The sequence below is a fragment of the Vipera ursinii genome (assembly GCF_947247035.1).
Source record: "Vipera ursinii genome assembly, chromosome: 3".
NCBI lineage: Eukaryota > Metazoa > Chordata > Lepidosauria > Squamata > Viperidae > Vipera > Vipera ursinii.
In genome coordinates, this window is record NC_139516.1 from 30,001,591 (window position 1) to 30,015,283 (window position 13,693).

At 37.4% G+C, this 13,693-nt stretch overlaps 1 protein-coding gene across 2 annotated transcripts in view; it reads right to left on the reverse strand.

Annotated features, from left to right (window-relative positions):
- Positions 1-1,082: 1,082 nt before the first annotated feature.
- Positions 1,083-13,693, reverse strand: part of TP53INP2 (tumor protein p53 inducible nuclear protein 2) — a 39,989-nt gene continuing 27,378 nt past the window's right edge. The window contains exons 3-5 of one of the 2 annotated variants that reach the window (XM_083358239.1): positions 10,688-10,826; positions 5,899-9,513; positions 1,083-5,629 (exon numbers count right to left, since the gene is read on the reverse strand). In XM_083358239.1, the coding sequence (XP_083214365.1) occupies positions 9,264-9,513; positions 10,688-10,826 (389 nt within the window). In that variant the 3' untranslated portion in view covers positions 1,083-5,629; positions 5,899-9,263. Of the gene's footprint in view, positions 5,630-5,898; positions 9,514-10,687; positions 11,037-13,693 lie in introns of both variants that reach the window. The other variant, XM_083358238.1, reaches the window with a different exon arrangement.

The following is a 13,693-nucleotide window of genomic DNA, read 5'->3' on the forward strand; positions in this document are numbered from 1 at the left end:
AAGCATGCCTCATTATTGTGTGAAATTTTCAAAGGGTCCCAAAGCTACGTAAGAGCACATCCCATTCTTGCGCAGCCTCCACAGCTTCTGAAAATTGTGTGAGCATGGAGCGTGCTTTTGAGAATTGAAGAAGATGGGTATTGGTGAATGCCAGTGTGTCACCCAAAACTTTGTGGTGTGTCACCTTTGACATATGTCTATAGGTTCGCCATCATTAATTGAAAATGTGTCCATTTCTGGACATTATATTTAAAGAAAAAAATTAATATATTGGATTGTGTCTAGAAAAGAGGAAATATAAAGAGTCATGAAGGGAAAAAATGTATGAATATCAGCTAGAGATGGTATGATGACAGGACATATTGGTTCAGAGCTTTTCTAGCCAAGAAACGGATTAAATTACATGGAAGTAGAAGCTGAGTTGATTTTTAATATCAATAGTAAGAGATATTCAACAAAGAAATAAACTGTTTGGGAAGATAGTGTTTAAACAGAAGCTAGATGGTAATCTGTCAGAAATGCGATTATTCCTGTACTATGGTTTACAACAGAGGTCCTCAACCTTTGGGGCACTAGGGACCAGTTCCGTGGAGAAAAATTTTTCACAGACCGGAGAGTTTGTGGTTTTGTGTGCTACCTGCATCCCATGGATGGGGCTTTGCTTGTTTATGTGGCATGCCACAGATCGGTATCAGTCCATGAACCTGCTGGGGACCCCTGGTTTAGACGTTAATAGTGTAACTACATGCAAAAATGAATTATTGTGCTACTTAAACATAATTAGCTAGATCTGGTAAGTATTAAGGCAAAACATTTTGAATTTGAAATATTTTAACTTTGGAGCACTTAACAGTAAGCTCTGAATAGATCTGAGATCCTTGTAATGGGATCAGAAGAGTCTTTCATTTTATCTACATATTAAGCTTGTGAGGTAGATTGGACTAAGAGAGAGAGTAGCAAGTTCAGATTCATTCATTCCTTCAAGTTCTGGGTTAGGATGCTGTGTGAGCCCATTTCAATGCATCAGATGCGAGTTATGTATGGCATTTTTTTATTCTGTTTATTTTCCTTGATATTTTGAACTCTGTTAGCCACATCAAGTCACTTTGTGACTGGGTAGCCATAAAAATTGAAGTGTTTGACTTCTATGATATTCATATAGTCTAAACCATTCCACCTTTCATTCACTTGTATGCAGAACCTTTCTTCAAATTTCTGGAGGGTTATACAGTGTGGCTTGTTTGTTGGCAAACACATCAGTGATGTTTTTAGTGAACCACGGCTTCTGCCTTCTGCCTGGATACTCTTCCATGAATCCCATGTTACCAAAGTGCATTTTTGATACAGCCAAGGTGAAAGAGACCACCAGATCTGGTTGGATCTTCTGGCTGAGATCAAGTGTAAATAGACTGCAGATTCTTGGGCATTGTTTTGGCTTCTTTGTGATTTTCCACAATGTTTTTAAACTGATTTTGATAGGCTAGCAATTTTGGAAAATATGTTATTGTCCCAAATTGTTTTCATTTCAAGACCTTGTCTCTGACTCTGAAGCCAAGAGCTCCAGAGCTTTAGAAATCATTTTGTAGGTCTTTTTCAGCCTGGCAAGCATCAATTACTTCAAAAAGAAGTAAAAATAGTTTTCAGCAAGATATGATGGGCTTCTAGAATCCGTATGGTGAGAAACTCATTGTAATGGTGGAGTGGGGGAGAGGGATTTGGGAGACTTATATACGGTAGGCAGGCCAAATCTCCCAGTTTAATAAAATATTCATACAATTTACCCTTCTTGGTCCTGTAAATGAATTGATTAAACTAGGAAGGCAATATGTCACACACGAACATTGCTTGTTAGATCACCTTGTTTATGAAATAAAGGAAAAAAGCACCAAGGCTTGGTGTAATCTTTTCACTCTTTCTCTGTAACTAGGAGCCACATGAAGCTCTGATAACCTACAGTGGCAAAGATGTGCAAAATTTATAAAATTCAAAAAGAGATGAAGACTTTTTCATAGAACTGTCTATGTCTACACCTATATATTTTACTATTTCTAAATTCATATGTTTCTTTAAGAGACAAAGATTAGTAACAGACACAGACATTTAGAAAATTTTCCATTCAAATCAAAACATTTTTGAAACATGTATTTTTAAGATAACAACAGTTTGTTTTGTCCCTGAGTCCATGCCTTAGATTTTCAAGATACAAAAGAAAAAGACAAAAAACCTAGAACTCAGCCAGTCTTTCAAGTCTGTCATTATAACAGTCTCCTACTGATTCAAAATCATTGCATAGCTAACTCAGCTTTAAATGTTGAATATTAATAATGCTCTTACATGTATTTATATACACATGCACTGTAAGGTGTTTTTGTTTTTAAGTACCCTTCTGTTGATTTAACATTACAGAGTGAACATTATAGACTTCTGTATAGTTGTGATTTTCAATGTTATTGCAATAAATTACATTTTGTAAGAGGACCAATTTTTGAATTGCAGCCATAGTGAAATAATGCTGGCATTTTACAAATGTATTAGATGACAGATTGCACAACAATTGGAAGTCTTTTATTACTGGTAAGTATTTGGAATTTGCTCTGCAATTGTGAATGTTGGTGTTTATACAGTAACTGGTGCAGATTCTATTTTATTTTCAGAAGTCAAATATGAAATGTAAATATGGTGTTTACTACCTCCATTTTACCTATAAAAAATCAGGATGTGGGGCCTCATTTTACCCTTCAATGAAAAAACAGCTGGAATTTCTCTTTACTAGATTCAGCTGCAAAAGAATAAACAGTTACGCTTGTTTTCTTTATTGGTTCTACACATATTGTTCAAAGAGGTTAAAATTCTAGTTATATTTTTGCATGTTGGGAAGCTTTGTTGCTTAGCTTTCAAATGGTGTTGGATTTAATTCTAGATGAGAAGAAGAAAGCATTTCTTTATTTTGATCCATGTTGCTGGAAAATATTTTTGAAGTAGAGAGCTGTGGAGAGGAGTAAAACTGATCTAAATAATTTGGGTTTCTGGGAAGTCCATGCTTATACCTTTATTTCGTCTATATTACAGGGATCTAAAATTATTTTGCTAGCCTAACCAATGGTCCTGCTTCTTACTACAATATAGTAAAGTAATTTGTCCCCAGCAATAGCCAGGCAGAACTATTGCAGGACATTGTAGGTAGGGCATGCTATAATGTGCCTGCAATTTGCTTTGAGCATCTCTGACCATCAGAGGCATATGACAGAACCTTGCTGCTGTAAACATATTTAAGGCATCTCATGCTTCATGAATCTGGTAATCTCTTGCCACATAGCTGGCATGTTGATTTCCCAGTTGTCTTTATAGCATTCAGTTCAATTGGAATAAGATTGCATTGTTGTAAGATAAATGTTATCACTGGTGAGGTCCAAGGCATGTGTGTATGCATGCATACATGCATGCCTTCAAGTCAGAAATATTTGTGCACATGCACAAACATACCTATAAATATATCAATTTGTCAACTGGCCATTCAGTCTCTTTCAGGTTAAAGTAAGACTATGCCTAGATTTCAGAAGTGGTTTGCCACTGCCTTCTTCCTAGGGCTGATAGAGAGTAACTGGCCTATTGGCAAGAAGTTGCCAACATGCTTTATTAATTACCTCACTCAAATGGTCTGGGAGAAGCAGCAGCATTTATCAAATTTTGGCTGATCTTAAAAAAATCTATGCACATTTAGGCCAGGAAAGTGCTTGGGCAATTACCAGCATATCCAATGGCTTTAAGCTAGACTGGGAAAAAGTTGGAGGCAAACCACTAACATTCTAGTAAAACTCAAGGAAGTCATTTGTAATTTAAAACAGCATACCCAACTTAGTACCACCTAGTTATGTATGTCATCTGTGGAAGGTCAACATTTAGGAAAAGCTGCTGATGTACAACTAGGGCTATAGTCAAACATAATGCATCTTTTAGTGACTTTTAAAATAGGAATCAACACACTGGAACATTGGAGGTGTTTTGGGGTTTCACAATCCAATTATCAAGTGTTAGATCTTTAACATTTGTAACAGTAACTTACATCAATGGAATTTATTTTAATTTTTCTGAAGCATTTAAATTTTGTTAAGTATTAAGTAGAAGAAGGCTGGGAAGCAAAAAAATTCAAAGGATTCATCTTTGTTGATCTGTAGAAATCGAACCTTCTAATTTTACGTTTAAATATCAAAATTTGATATTAAAATATACAGATATAGCTTGGCTAACAATGGCAACTTGGACTGGAGTTCCTAAGTGATGCAGTCATAAAACACAATGCCATGTGACCATGCTGCTTAGCAACAGCAGTTCCGGCAGTCCTGGTTGCTGCACCAGTCATTAAGCAAGGACCTCGCATGACTATAACTTATCACTTCCTGACACTTCCTCATTGATTGATTCTGAGAAGCTGGCAGGGAATGTCATAAGTACCACTCATTTAGCACCACCACAAATTTCAGCTACCCTTATAGGCTCACCAAAATGTGTACTCTATCCCCTAAATTTTCTCAGAAAGTTATATACAGTATTAAAATATCACATTAGTAATTCCCTATCTTTCAACTGATAAATCCTGCATGAAAATCTAGGCATCTAAAACATTTATGTTTGACTTACATTGATAAGTCATCTTGATTTCCCAATTTCCAACAAGCTGCTGTTACAAAGTAATTTAATCAGAGGATAAAAGTTGAGAGCACAAAATTAAAAGAAGTTAGAATAACTTGGCTTATTTGCATTTGAAGGGAACCGGAATGTTCTTTGATGACTATAATGTTGGTACATCTGACTTATATTTGCCTAATCATATTTGCCTCCTGAATTGTTTTCTCAATAAGTCTTAAGAAGCAGAAGATGCAGTTTGGGAATACAGTCTATTTTAACTATTTGAAATATAGTCTATTTCGGCCCTATTTCAACTGTAAATTAAATAAATGCTCTGAAACCAATATCAATTATATTTGCCATTCACATCATCTGTACCTCATGAGTCAGAATTCCTATAGCTTCCTGGAAAAGCATGATCATTAGCACATATTGACAAATATAAATATTATATTATTATATTCTGAAACAACCAAGATGCTGACAGAGTTGGTATTCTTGGCTGCTATCCTAGAGCTCAGAGATTGTGCCAAGGAAAAGATAAGAACTTCCAGTGATGAAGTTTTGAGCTTCTGCCCTGCTGCTATTAAGATTTCTTGCAGAGGTCTCCATAGCACTCACTGGTGAACACCAACAACTGTTCAAGGCAGAAAGGCCAATCCATTGGAGGTAAGGAATGAATTTGCCACCAGTTTCATTAGAGTAAGAATTAAGTGATTAACACCAGCTAATTCCTTGATAATCAGAATGAGCGATTTAGAAACTCTGTTCAAGTATCTGATTATGGACGGGAAAGAACAAATAGGTGAGAATGACAGTACTGGGGAAAGAAGCAAATCTTTTAATATCACTTGGATCTCTATTCTTTTTGCAAACCCTTTTTCATAGTTTTATACTTTTCTAATGTTTAAATGAATTGTTTTAATTTTTGAGATAAGTATTTAGGGTTACCATCTTTATTTCTGGCAGGATAGTGTTCCTCAAGAACATAACTGAATGGGTACTATAATTTATTTTATTTATTTATTTTAATCCCATTTATATCCCGCCCTTCTCTGAAGACTCAGGGCGGCTTACAATTTAAGCACAAACCAATGTGCTTAGCAATAGCCTTCATTCTATGTATATGCCTGCTTATTAGGGCTTTCCCCCCCAAGCGGCATTATTGCAAAGTCAGTTTATTGCCCCCAACAGTCTGGGTCCTCATTTTACCTACCTCTGAAGGATGGAAGGCTGAGTCAACCTTGAGCCTGGTGGGACGCGAACCTGCACTAATTGAAGTCTACCTCTAGATAGAAAGCATTCTATTCATTCATCACTTGTAAGTTTTAGATATATAGACCCAGGTCCATAGATCCATTATACTACATAATTCTTTTACCATAAGGATTTTGTTTTTGGATCATAACATTTTCCAATGGTATATGACAAATTACTTTGTAGTTAAGATTCTTCAAAGGTAATTAAAACATGAGAATTTGTCATTCAAAATAAAACTGTATAAAACTCATGATACCTGTGTTCTTCAATACATCTAAATTACTCCCTAGATTTAAATATAGAAATATCAGAGGAGAGAATAGAAACAAATAAACATATATTTATCACATTTCTACTTGTTCAGTTATATTGATATGAAATTCTTGTACTTTAGGGGGGCAATATTATCTCTTCATGTACAGTATTGATTTGGATGGTGTTTTTCCCCAGATCTGGTCAATAAGTGTGGCAAAACCAAGGATTACTTCTGCAGTGCAAATAAATCTCCACTTTTTAACTAAACTCAAAAGAGAGTTTCTAAGATGTTATTTTTTTAAAAAATATAAACAAGTCTTAAATTGTTCTGAGGTAAAAGTTCCTAAAATCAACACAGGAAATGAATTTAAATATGGTATCTCCATCATATTGAAAAGTATTTTTAAGAATAAATGTAGCTGAAAAACAGGATGTGAACATTCTTATTTTCCTAATTAGAAGGAAGAAAAACACGAACAGGAAAAGTACTAAATGAAAAAATTACCCTACCTCTGTTGTGGCTTTTAAAAAGTGTTCATTTTTAATGGAGCAACACTTTTCCAATTCAACCTCAAAGAAATCTAGCTCACTCGGAAATAATGTTGATTTGAAGAGATAATCCCCATGCTACAGGCAAGGAATAATACCATTCAGTGTTGAAATAAACTTTGAAGGGCAGTCCAAACTTTCAAAATTTAGATGCACATTTTTTAAAAGCAAGGTGGACAAAGAGGTGCCTGTGGATCCTAGTTTGCCTGGAAACGTTCTCTTTCCTATCTTCAGATTCTTGCCCCCATTTTGTAAAAGACCCCTTGAATTTAAATAAACATAGGAACAGCACAAAGTAAAGCCCCAGCCACTAGCATCAACTTATTTCATCAGAAATCCTCTGAGTCCCATTCTTAGAAAATCGGGTGTGGTCGCAACAAAAGCCTTATTGACCTTCTCAACCAGAAAAAAAGTATTGGGAAGTGGGAAGGATCCTGCATTGCTAGAGAGAGTAACAAAGCAACTTTGCCAAATTGGACTTCTGATAAATGGGTGTTTTGTGATCCAGCCACACTGCTGTGGAAATCCTTTTATGAGTACTCCAATGATAAGCTTTGAGAATTCTAACCCAAGTAGGTTTCTTATCCCTACTTTAAAGGGCACTTCTGTACTGAAGAGCCGACACATTTCTCTTTGGCATTCACTTATTTAACACTTCAAAATCCTTCCTCCTTTGATGTGTAGTGTAAATCTATATATTCATTAATGAACTAGCATTTTCTGTTTAGTATATTCTTCCCTATATACAACGTCTTTCAAATATGTTGGACTACAGTTTCCATCAGCCAGTGTGGGCCTTATGATTTCAACCCATCTAAATGGCACAAGATTAAAGGAAAACACTTTAGAAATGCTCCCTATGAAGGCTATGTGTATTTCTCTTGCAAGAGTGTCCATAATCAGCCTCATGGAAACATTTTTAAAAGCTGTAAGCCTGTAAATTTTTATGTTTCTTTTAAAATTTATGTATGCATACATGAGGCTCTTTACTCAACTTGATTTTTAGATATTTTTAATTAATAAATAACCAGAAGCTGGGATGCTGCAAAACAAGCATACCAGCTTATAATAAGAATGCCCCTAGACCTTACAGGCATCCTTTAAAAGTCCTTAGGAAATAAGGATTGGTGGGTAGCTACAGCAATGCTTACATTGAAAAATGCCCATCTGCCTAGAAAGGTAAGCTGGGGTAGAGGGGAGCAATCTCTTCAGTTGGCTTTCTGGTAAATGGGTGTTTTGGGACAAGTTATGGGACTTATTTGGATTTATCATGGGCCTTCATTTCCAGGTGCACCATTTTCTAAAAGTGCCCCAAAGCTTCCAAATGTGCCTCTGATCCCTCAAAGGTTTGCATCTTTTTCTAAACACTTGATCATTAAATTATAGAGCCATTAATAGTATTGTAAGAAACTCCTTGATAACCATGCAACTAACCAGACAGAGGAAAAGTACTCCTACCACTTTGCCCTTTTCATAATCACACATCCTCTGTAGTATTTGTAAACTGTTAGTGTTAATTGCATCTACTCAAAATGGGCTCTCAAAGTTGCAGTTTTGCATCATGTGACAACCTGAACAGAGAATTTAGGTTCTGTCTGTATTCCATTTGAAGTCAATGGCAAAATTCCCAGAAATATTCATTGTATTACCTTGCAGCGTCAAGGCAATTAAGGATACAGTATTCTTTGAAAATTCATAAGCAGCCATTACATTAATTCTTCAAAAGAAACAAATATACAAATTATTTATTTTTCACGGAGGGAAGTATGTTAAAATACATGTCATTAATCTTTAACTTGGGATCCGTTAGGTTTCTTTCTTATTTTTTTGTGTTCCATTTTGCACAGAAACCTGGTATCTCCAGTTGACATCACAATCTGTTAGGGATTTTTTTGTGTCATGAGCATGATGTCAAAAAGAAAGGCACTAATGTCACAGGCTCTCTAGTGCAATAACAAGGGATGAAAAATGACAGGGCACCATGTTCCTCCTGTAACTTATTTAAATTAAAATAAAGGTGATATATTCACTGGAAGCACCAAATTAGTCTAACACTGGCAACTGCTACAATAGCCAGTGTGTGAATTCATGCTACCTAAGGACCAAGAAATACACTCACACAAAAAACATGGTCTCTCTTAACAACCAACATACATATATGTTTTTCCAACACTTAAAAAAACCCTATATATTGGAGTTTTAAAGTTGACTTGCTGTCCTGTTTCTTAATGCTAGCAAGGCATGTTGTGTTTCATTCACTATGAGATCCAAATCAAAATCTGGAAATAGGATGTAGAGTAGGAGATGGGACATTAAACACAAAAAAGTCATTGATCAGAAAACGTACTTTTTGCTAAAAATGGTGGGGAATTAAAGCTCAAGAAAAGCCCACAAAAGATCTACCATTTAATGTTGCAGGTTCATGAGAATGTAGGAAGTTCTCACAGGGAGGGACGATTAATTTCAGAAAATGAGTGAAGACAACCCTCTTGGATGGAAAAAGCATTGTGAAGAGCTAGTGAAGCTAAACGTTAAAAGGATAATGCCCCACAGTGTAGACTTCCTGAAGTAGCTTAGTAGTTGTACTGGCGCTGGCATGGTTGGTAGACAAAATGGCCTTGGGGTTTGGCCCGTTGTGGGCGGCACTCTCTGGCACGGTTCTGCCTCTTCATGACTTTCTGACTGAACTTGTGCTTCTCTGCCAACTGCTTTGCCCTCTGAATCCGACGCACTTGATTAACCTTCTCCAAGATGGCAGTCTTGGTAGCAAGAGAAGTGGAGTGATGTGGGGGACGGCGCTGTAAACAGTTTTCAGGTATTTCACTGTAGAAAAAAAGGAATACAAAGTGAGGTGGACGGAGCACTTCTGATAAGCTTGTAAGCTGCCCTGAGTCTTCGGAGAAGGGCGGGATATAAATGGAATTAAAATAAAAAAAATTAAAAAATATGGCAAGTCCCTACTTCAAAGAACAAAGGGCATATCATTTTCTCTAAATAGCAAAAGAGCGATTCATAAAAATTAATGTAAGCAACTCATCCATAAATGTAGTAAGGAACACAAGCTACAACTCCCACATTATACAACAAAATGCACAATAGCTGTATGTGTAGACAATTCATAATGTGTCCCTACTTTTTTCAGGGGTAAAAGTTATGTAACTATGGATCTGTTCAGGCAGTCAGCTCAAGTATGCAATGAAAACCAACGGAGAGCAAATGGGGATCGCTGATGGCCTCATGTATCCTGGCAGCAGGGGGCACATTTGAGCATGGATCTACTGTAATGTACACTCACTGTCCTCCACAGGTAGCAAAATTCCTGAGTTACATCATTCCAGCAAGTAGGGAAATGTACCGATGTAAATGTTAGTAAGTGCTTCTTGCCTGTCTATATGATTCTAATCACAGAGAGGAATTGAACGTCCAAATAGGAATTCTATCATATTTGTAGGCATATTTGGAGCTCACAAGTATGAAAAGTACTCTGTGAAAGTTGAGAATATCTGAATATACTTTTATTTTGCTACATAAAAGAATCCATCTGGAAAACAAACATTTAACTGGGAGAGTGACATTCCAGCCAGCCTAATAAAATACGAAGGGATTGTCAAATAAGAACTTAGCAGCATTTGCAAGAATGAAATTCCTTAAGCATTCTTTTTACGATAAATAATAAAATCCTGCTCACGTATACTTTGAAGTAAGTCCCACGGATTTCACAGAGCCTTCAAAAAATGGAGGGAAGAAGTTTTTCTAAGTTGTCGCAATCCTCTCCTAACTTTTGGCTCCTCTCATACACTTACCTGGATATACTTTTATATAAGTTTAAATGTATTCATACAGTATTCTCTTGCAGTACTGGGAGATATAATCTCAAAACACTGAGAACCCACCAGCTCAGAAAATGTTGAGCAACGGTAAATTTTTCCCTAACACTGAATTTTGTGAAAAGGAACTTGGGAGGCTCTGGAACTATTAGGCCCTACCCTGAACTTACTTCTCCTGGATGTTCTCCTCAGGATCCTCTCTTTCCACAATGATGCTGCTGGTGGTGGTGACATATACAGACATGCTGGGATGCTCAATCAAGAGGTCCTCCATAGGGCTGCTCTCCATACTGACAGAATCTGGACCTTCTGCAGTAAAACAGGGGGGAGGGGTAACAAACCAACTCTCATCCATCAAGCAGGGGTCAGGCTGAGAGGGCATGGACCTGCTGACACAATCACTGAGGGAGTAGGGTGAAGACGTGGTAGGTGGAAGGGACCCATGGCGGCAACGGGAAGCGCAAACAGAATCCTTCTCACCTACCCACTGCTCAGTGCCAAGACTTGAAGCCAAACTATCTAATAAGAGATGGCAGCAATCACCGGCCACACAAAATGGGACAGCCAGAACAGCAGCAACAATGACACAACATTCCAAAGAAACGGCATAGTGCAAAGCCATTCAACAGGAAACCATGGCAGTGCAGGGTGCATACAGGAAGGAAAATGGTGCACACATTCAATATATTCAATGGATGGGAAGGAAAAGGGAGGGAAGGAGAAGAGAAAGGAGGGGCATTATTAGTGAAAAAGATACCCCAAAGGCATCGGTGTGACTCGTCCTGAAGTCTTCCCTGAGGGCTTAGGACTGGCCAAAGAGGTTTTTCTATCCTGTGACTCCAATACTCAGCATCACTTGAGATTGCAGTTATGTGTCACTTGTGATGTGCTTTCTGTCATTCTTTGCCACATTGTCAGGTGTTCCATTTGGTATAAACCTCTGTGCTATTTTATTTGTGGCCATAAAATAGGTCTACTTCAGTTGCCTGTGTAAATATCCCAATAATTATCATGCTGCATAAAGGAGGGAGATAAATATCCTGAACCAAATCAGGTGGTAGGTTATGCTACTGGGTTATTAAATAACCAGACACAAGAGTAAAAAGAGTATTTGCAAATAATAAGAATGCCTAAATCTCTCCCAGAGGGTAAAAATCAATTGCTGATCAGCTGTAGATGCTAGTGTCTTTAAATGTGTGCTGTTCTAAATTCAAGGAGATTACAGTGAGATTTTATTTTTGAAAAAAGGAACAAAAAATGATTCCAGAAGGAAACTTGGGAACAGGAAGGATGATTTAAAATTAGATGAGAGGTATTTCCAGCAGACAAGGATTATTTTTAAAGTGCCTCCCTCAGTAAAACATACTTTCTAGCTTATCCTACTAAAATTGACCCAATCACTAGACAGTGGAAGAGAATTTTTTTTAAAAAAATTAAAGCAATAATCCTATACATTTTTAGAGAGACCTATCAGCCTCAGGTGCATAATTTTAACAAATATTACACCAAAATTTGTCATATAATTGTCACTTGTTTGCAACTCTTGGAAGCATCGCTGTCTTTTCTCAGGCTCGTGTAGTAACCTCACCGGCTTTACTTAATTTATCCAGTTTCAAGGGTGTGTGGGGGGGGATTGGATTGTTTTAAAGATTGGATCAGGTGCTATGTTTGTACCCCACATGCTTCAAAACTTCTCTTTGGAATTAAATACAATGTATTGCACATTCCTATTAAGCATGTAAACCTCAAATGATAAAAGGTCTATCAAGCTGGATGATCACCAAGTTTGCATTGCAATGACCTGATTCTCTCCCAGCTCCTGCAAAATATCATTTGAGGTCTCTGTACAAAGAAAAAAAATGGCCTGATTATCTAGATGTCATCCTTCCTGTATATGAACTCATACTGAAAGCTGGGATGGTGGCACGCTAGTTATGCAGCCAGACAATTTTTCTTCCAGTTGTTTGTTGCAGCAGAGAGCCTTTACATGGGAGATTGGGGGAGGGGGGGAAAGGAACAATGGCCTATTTTATCCCAGAGACTGGGAAGGAAAATGAAGCCTGTTTGTTACAGGCAGTTTATATAAGCAGAGAATGAGGACCCAGATTGTTGGGGGCAATAAGCTGACTTTGTAATAATGCCGCTTGGGGGGTGTATGAAAGCCCTAATAAGCAGGCATATACATAGAATGAAGGCTACTGCTAAGCTTGTAAGCCGCCCTGAGTCTTCGGAGAAGGTTGGATATAAATGGAATTAAAATAAAAAAATAAAAAAAATAAAACCAAGCTGAACAGTTTTTTTTATAGGCACCATAAAACTGACTTTAAAAGATGGTGGTGAGGTTTGTTGATACGGTTCCTTCTTAAAATCTTCAGTACTAGAGAGCTCCCAATTCAGGCAGTGGGAGCAGAATTAGCCAAGAGTTCTCACAAACAGGAAAGCAGGCCATGTCTAATCCACCAGATTGTCTATTGTCGCAAACTGCAAAGCAGACGTTTTGCTATTTGAACGGTGCCACAGCTGAGCTGGAAGAAAATGTCTTTGGCTGTTAAGGAGGGTGATGTCATGGGAACATGGCAGCATGTTGCTATGTCAGAATTGATGTAAACATCACTTGTGGAGAGCCCTCAGGAGTGGATTTTCAGGACACAAAGGCAGCTGTGGTTGACAGAGATTTGGAGCTGCGTCTCACATTATATGTATTTCTGCACAAAGCCAATGCTCACAGTATTAATTCTTTATTGTATTTGCCTTCACGTTGCCATTTCCTTCTCTACTGCGGTCATTCCCAATGTGATATTCCAGAAATCTTTGCCACCTAAATTAGAATACTTGTGTTGGAATGCCTTTTTCCTTGATTTGTTGGTTTCAAAGGTAAGGTTTGGAAGTATCTTTACTAACTCAGATCATTGCAGAAAATAGAAAATTTTAAAAGTCTTCTTTTCACAGTGTTTCTATTAGAGCCAAACTGGACTTTTGTATGGCTTTCACTACCCAAGCCCATGGGCACAGCATTAAGATTACACATGGAGACATTTGCTTCAGTTACTGGGGCATTGTGGACATCCCAAATCAAGTATCTGGTTAGATCTGCCTACATTGGGGGAGGGGATTATCTAAAGAAAAATGAAGTGGCTTCTTGTTTTGATTAAACAACCAAGCTCTTTCCCTGTGCT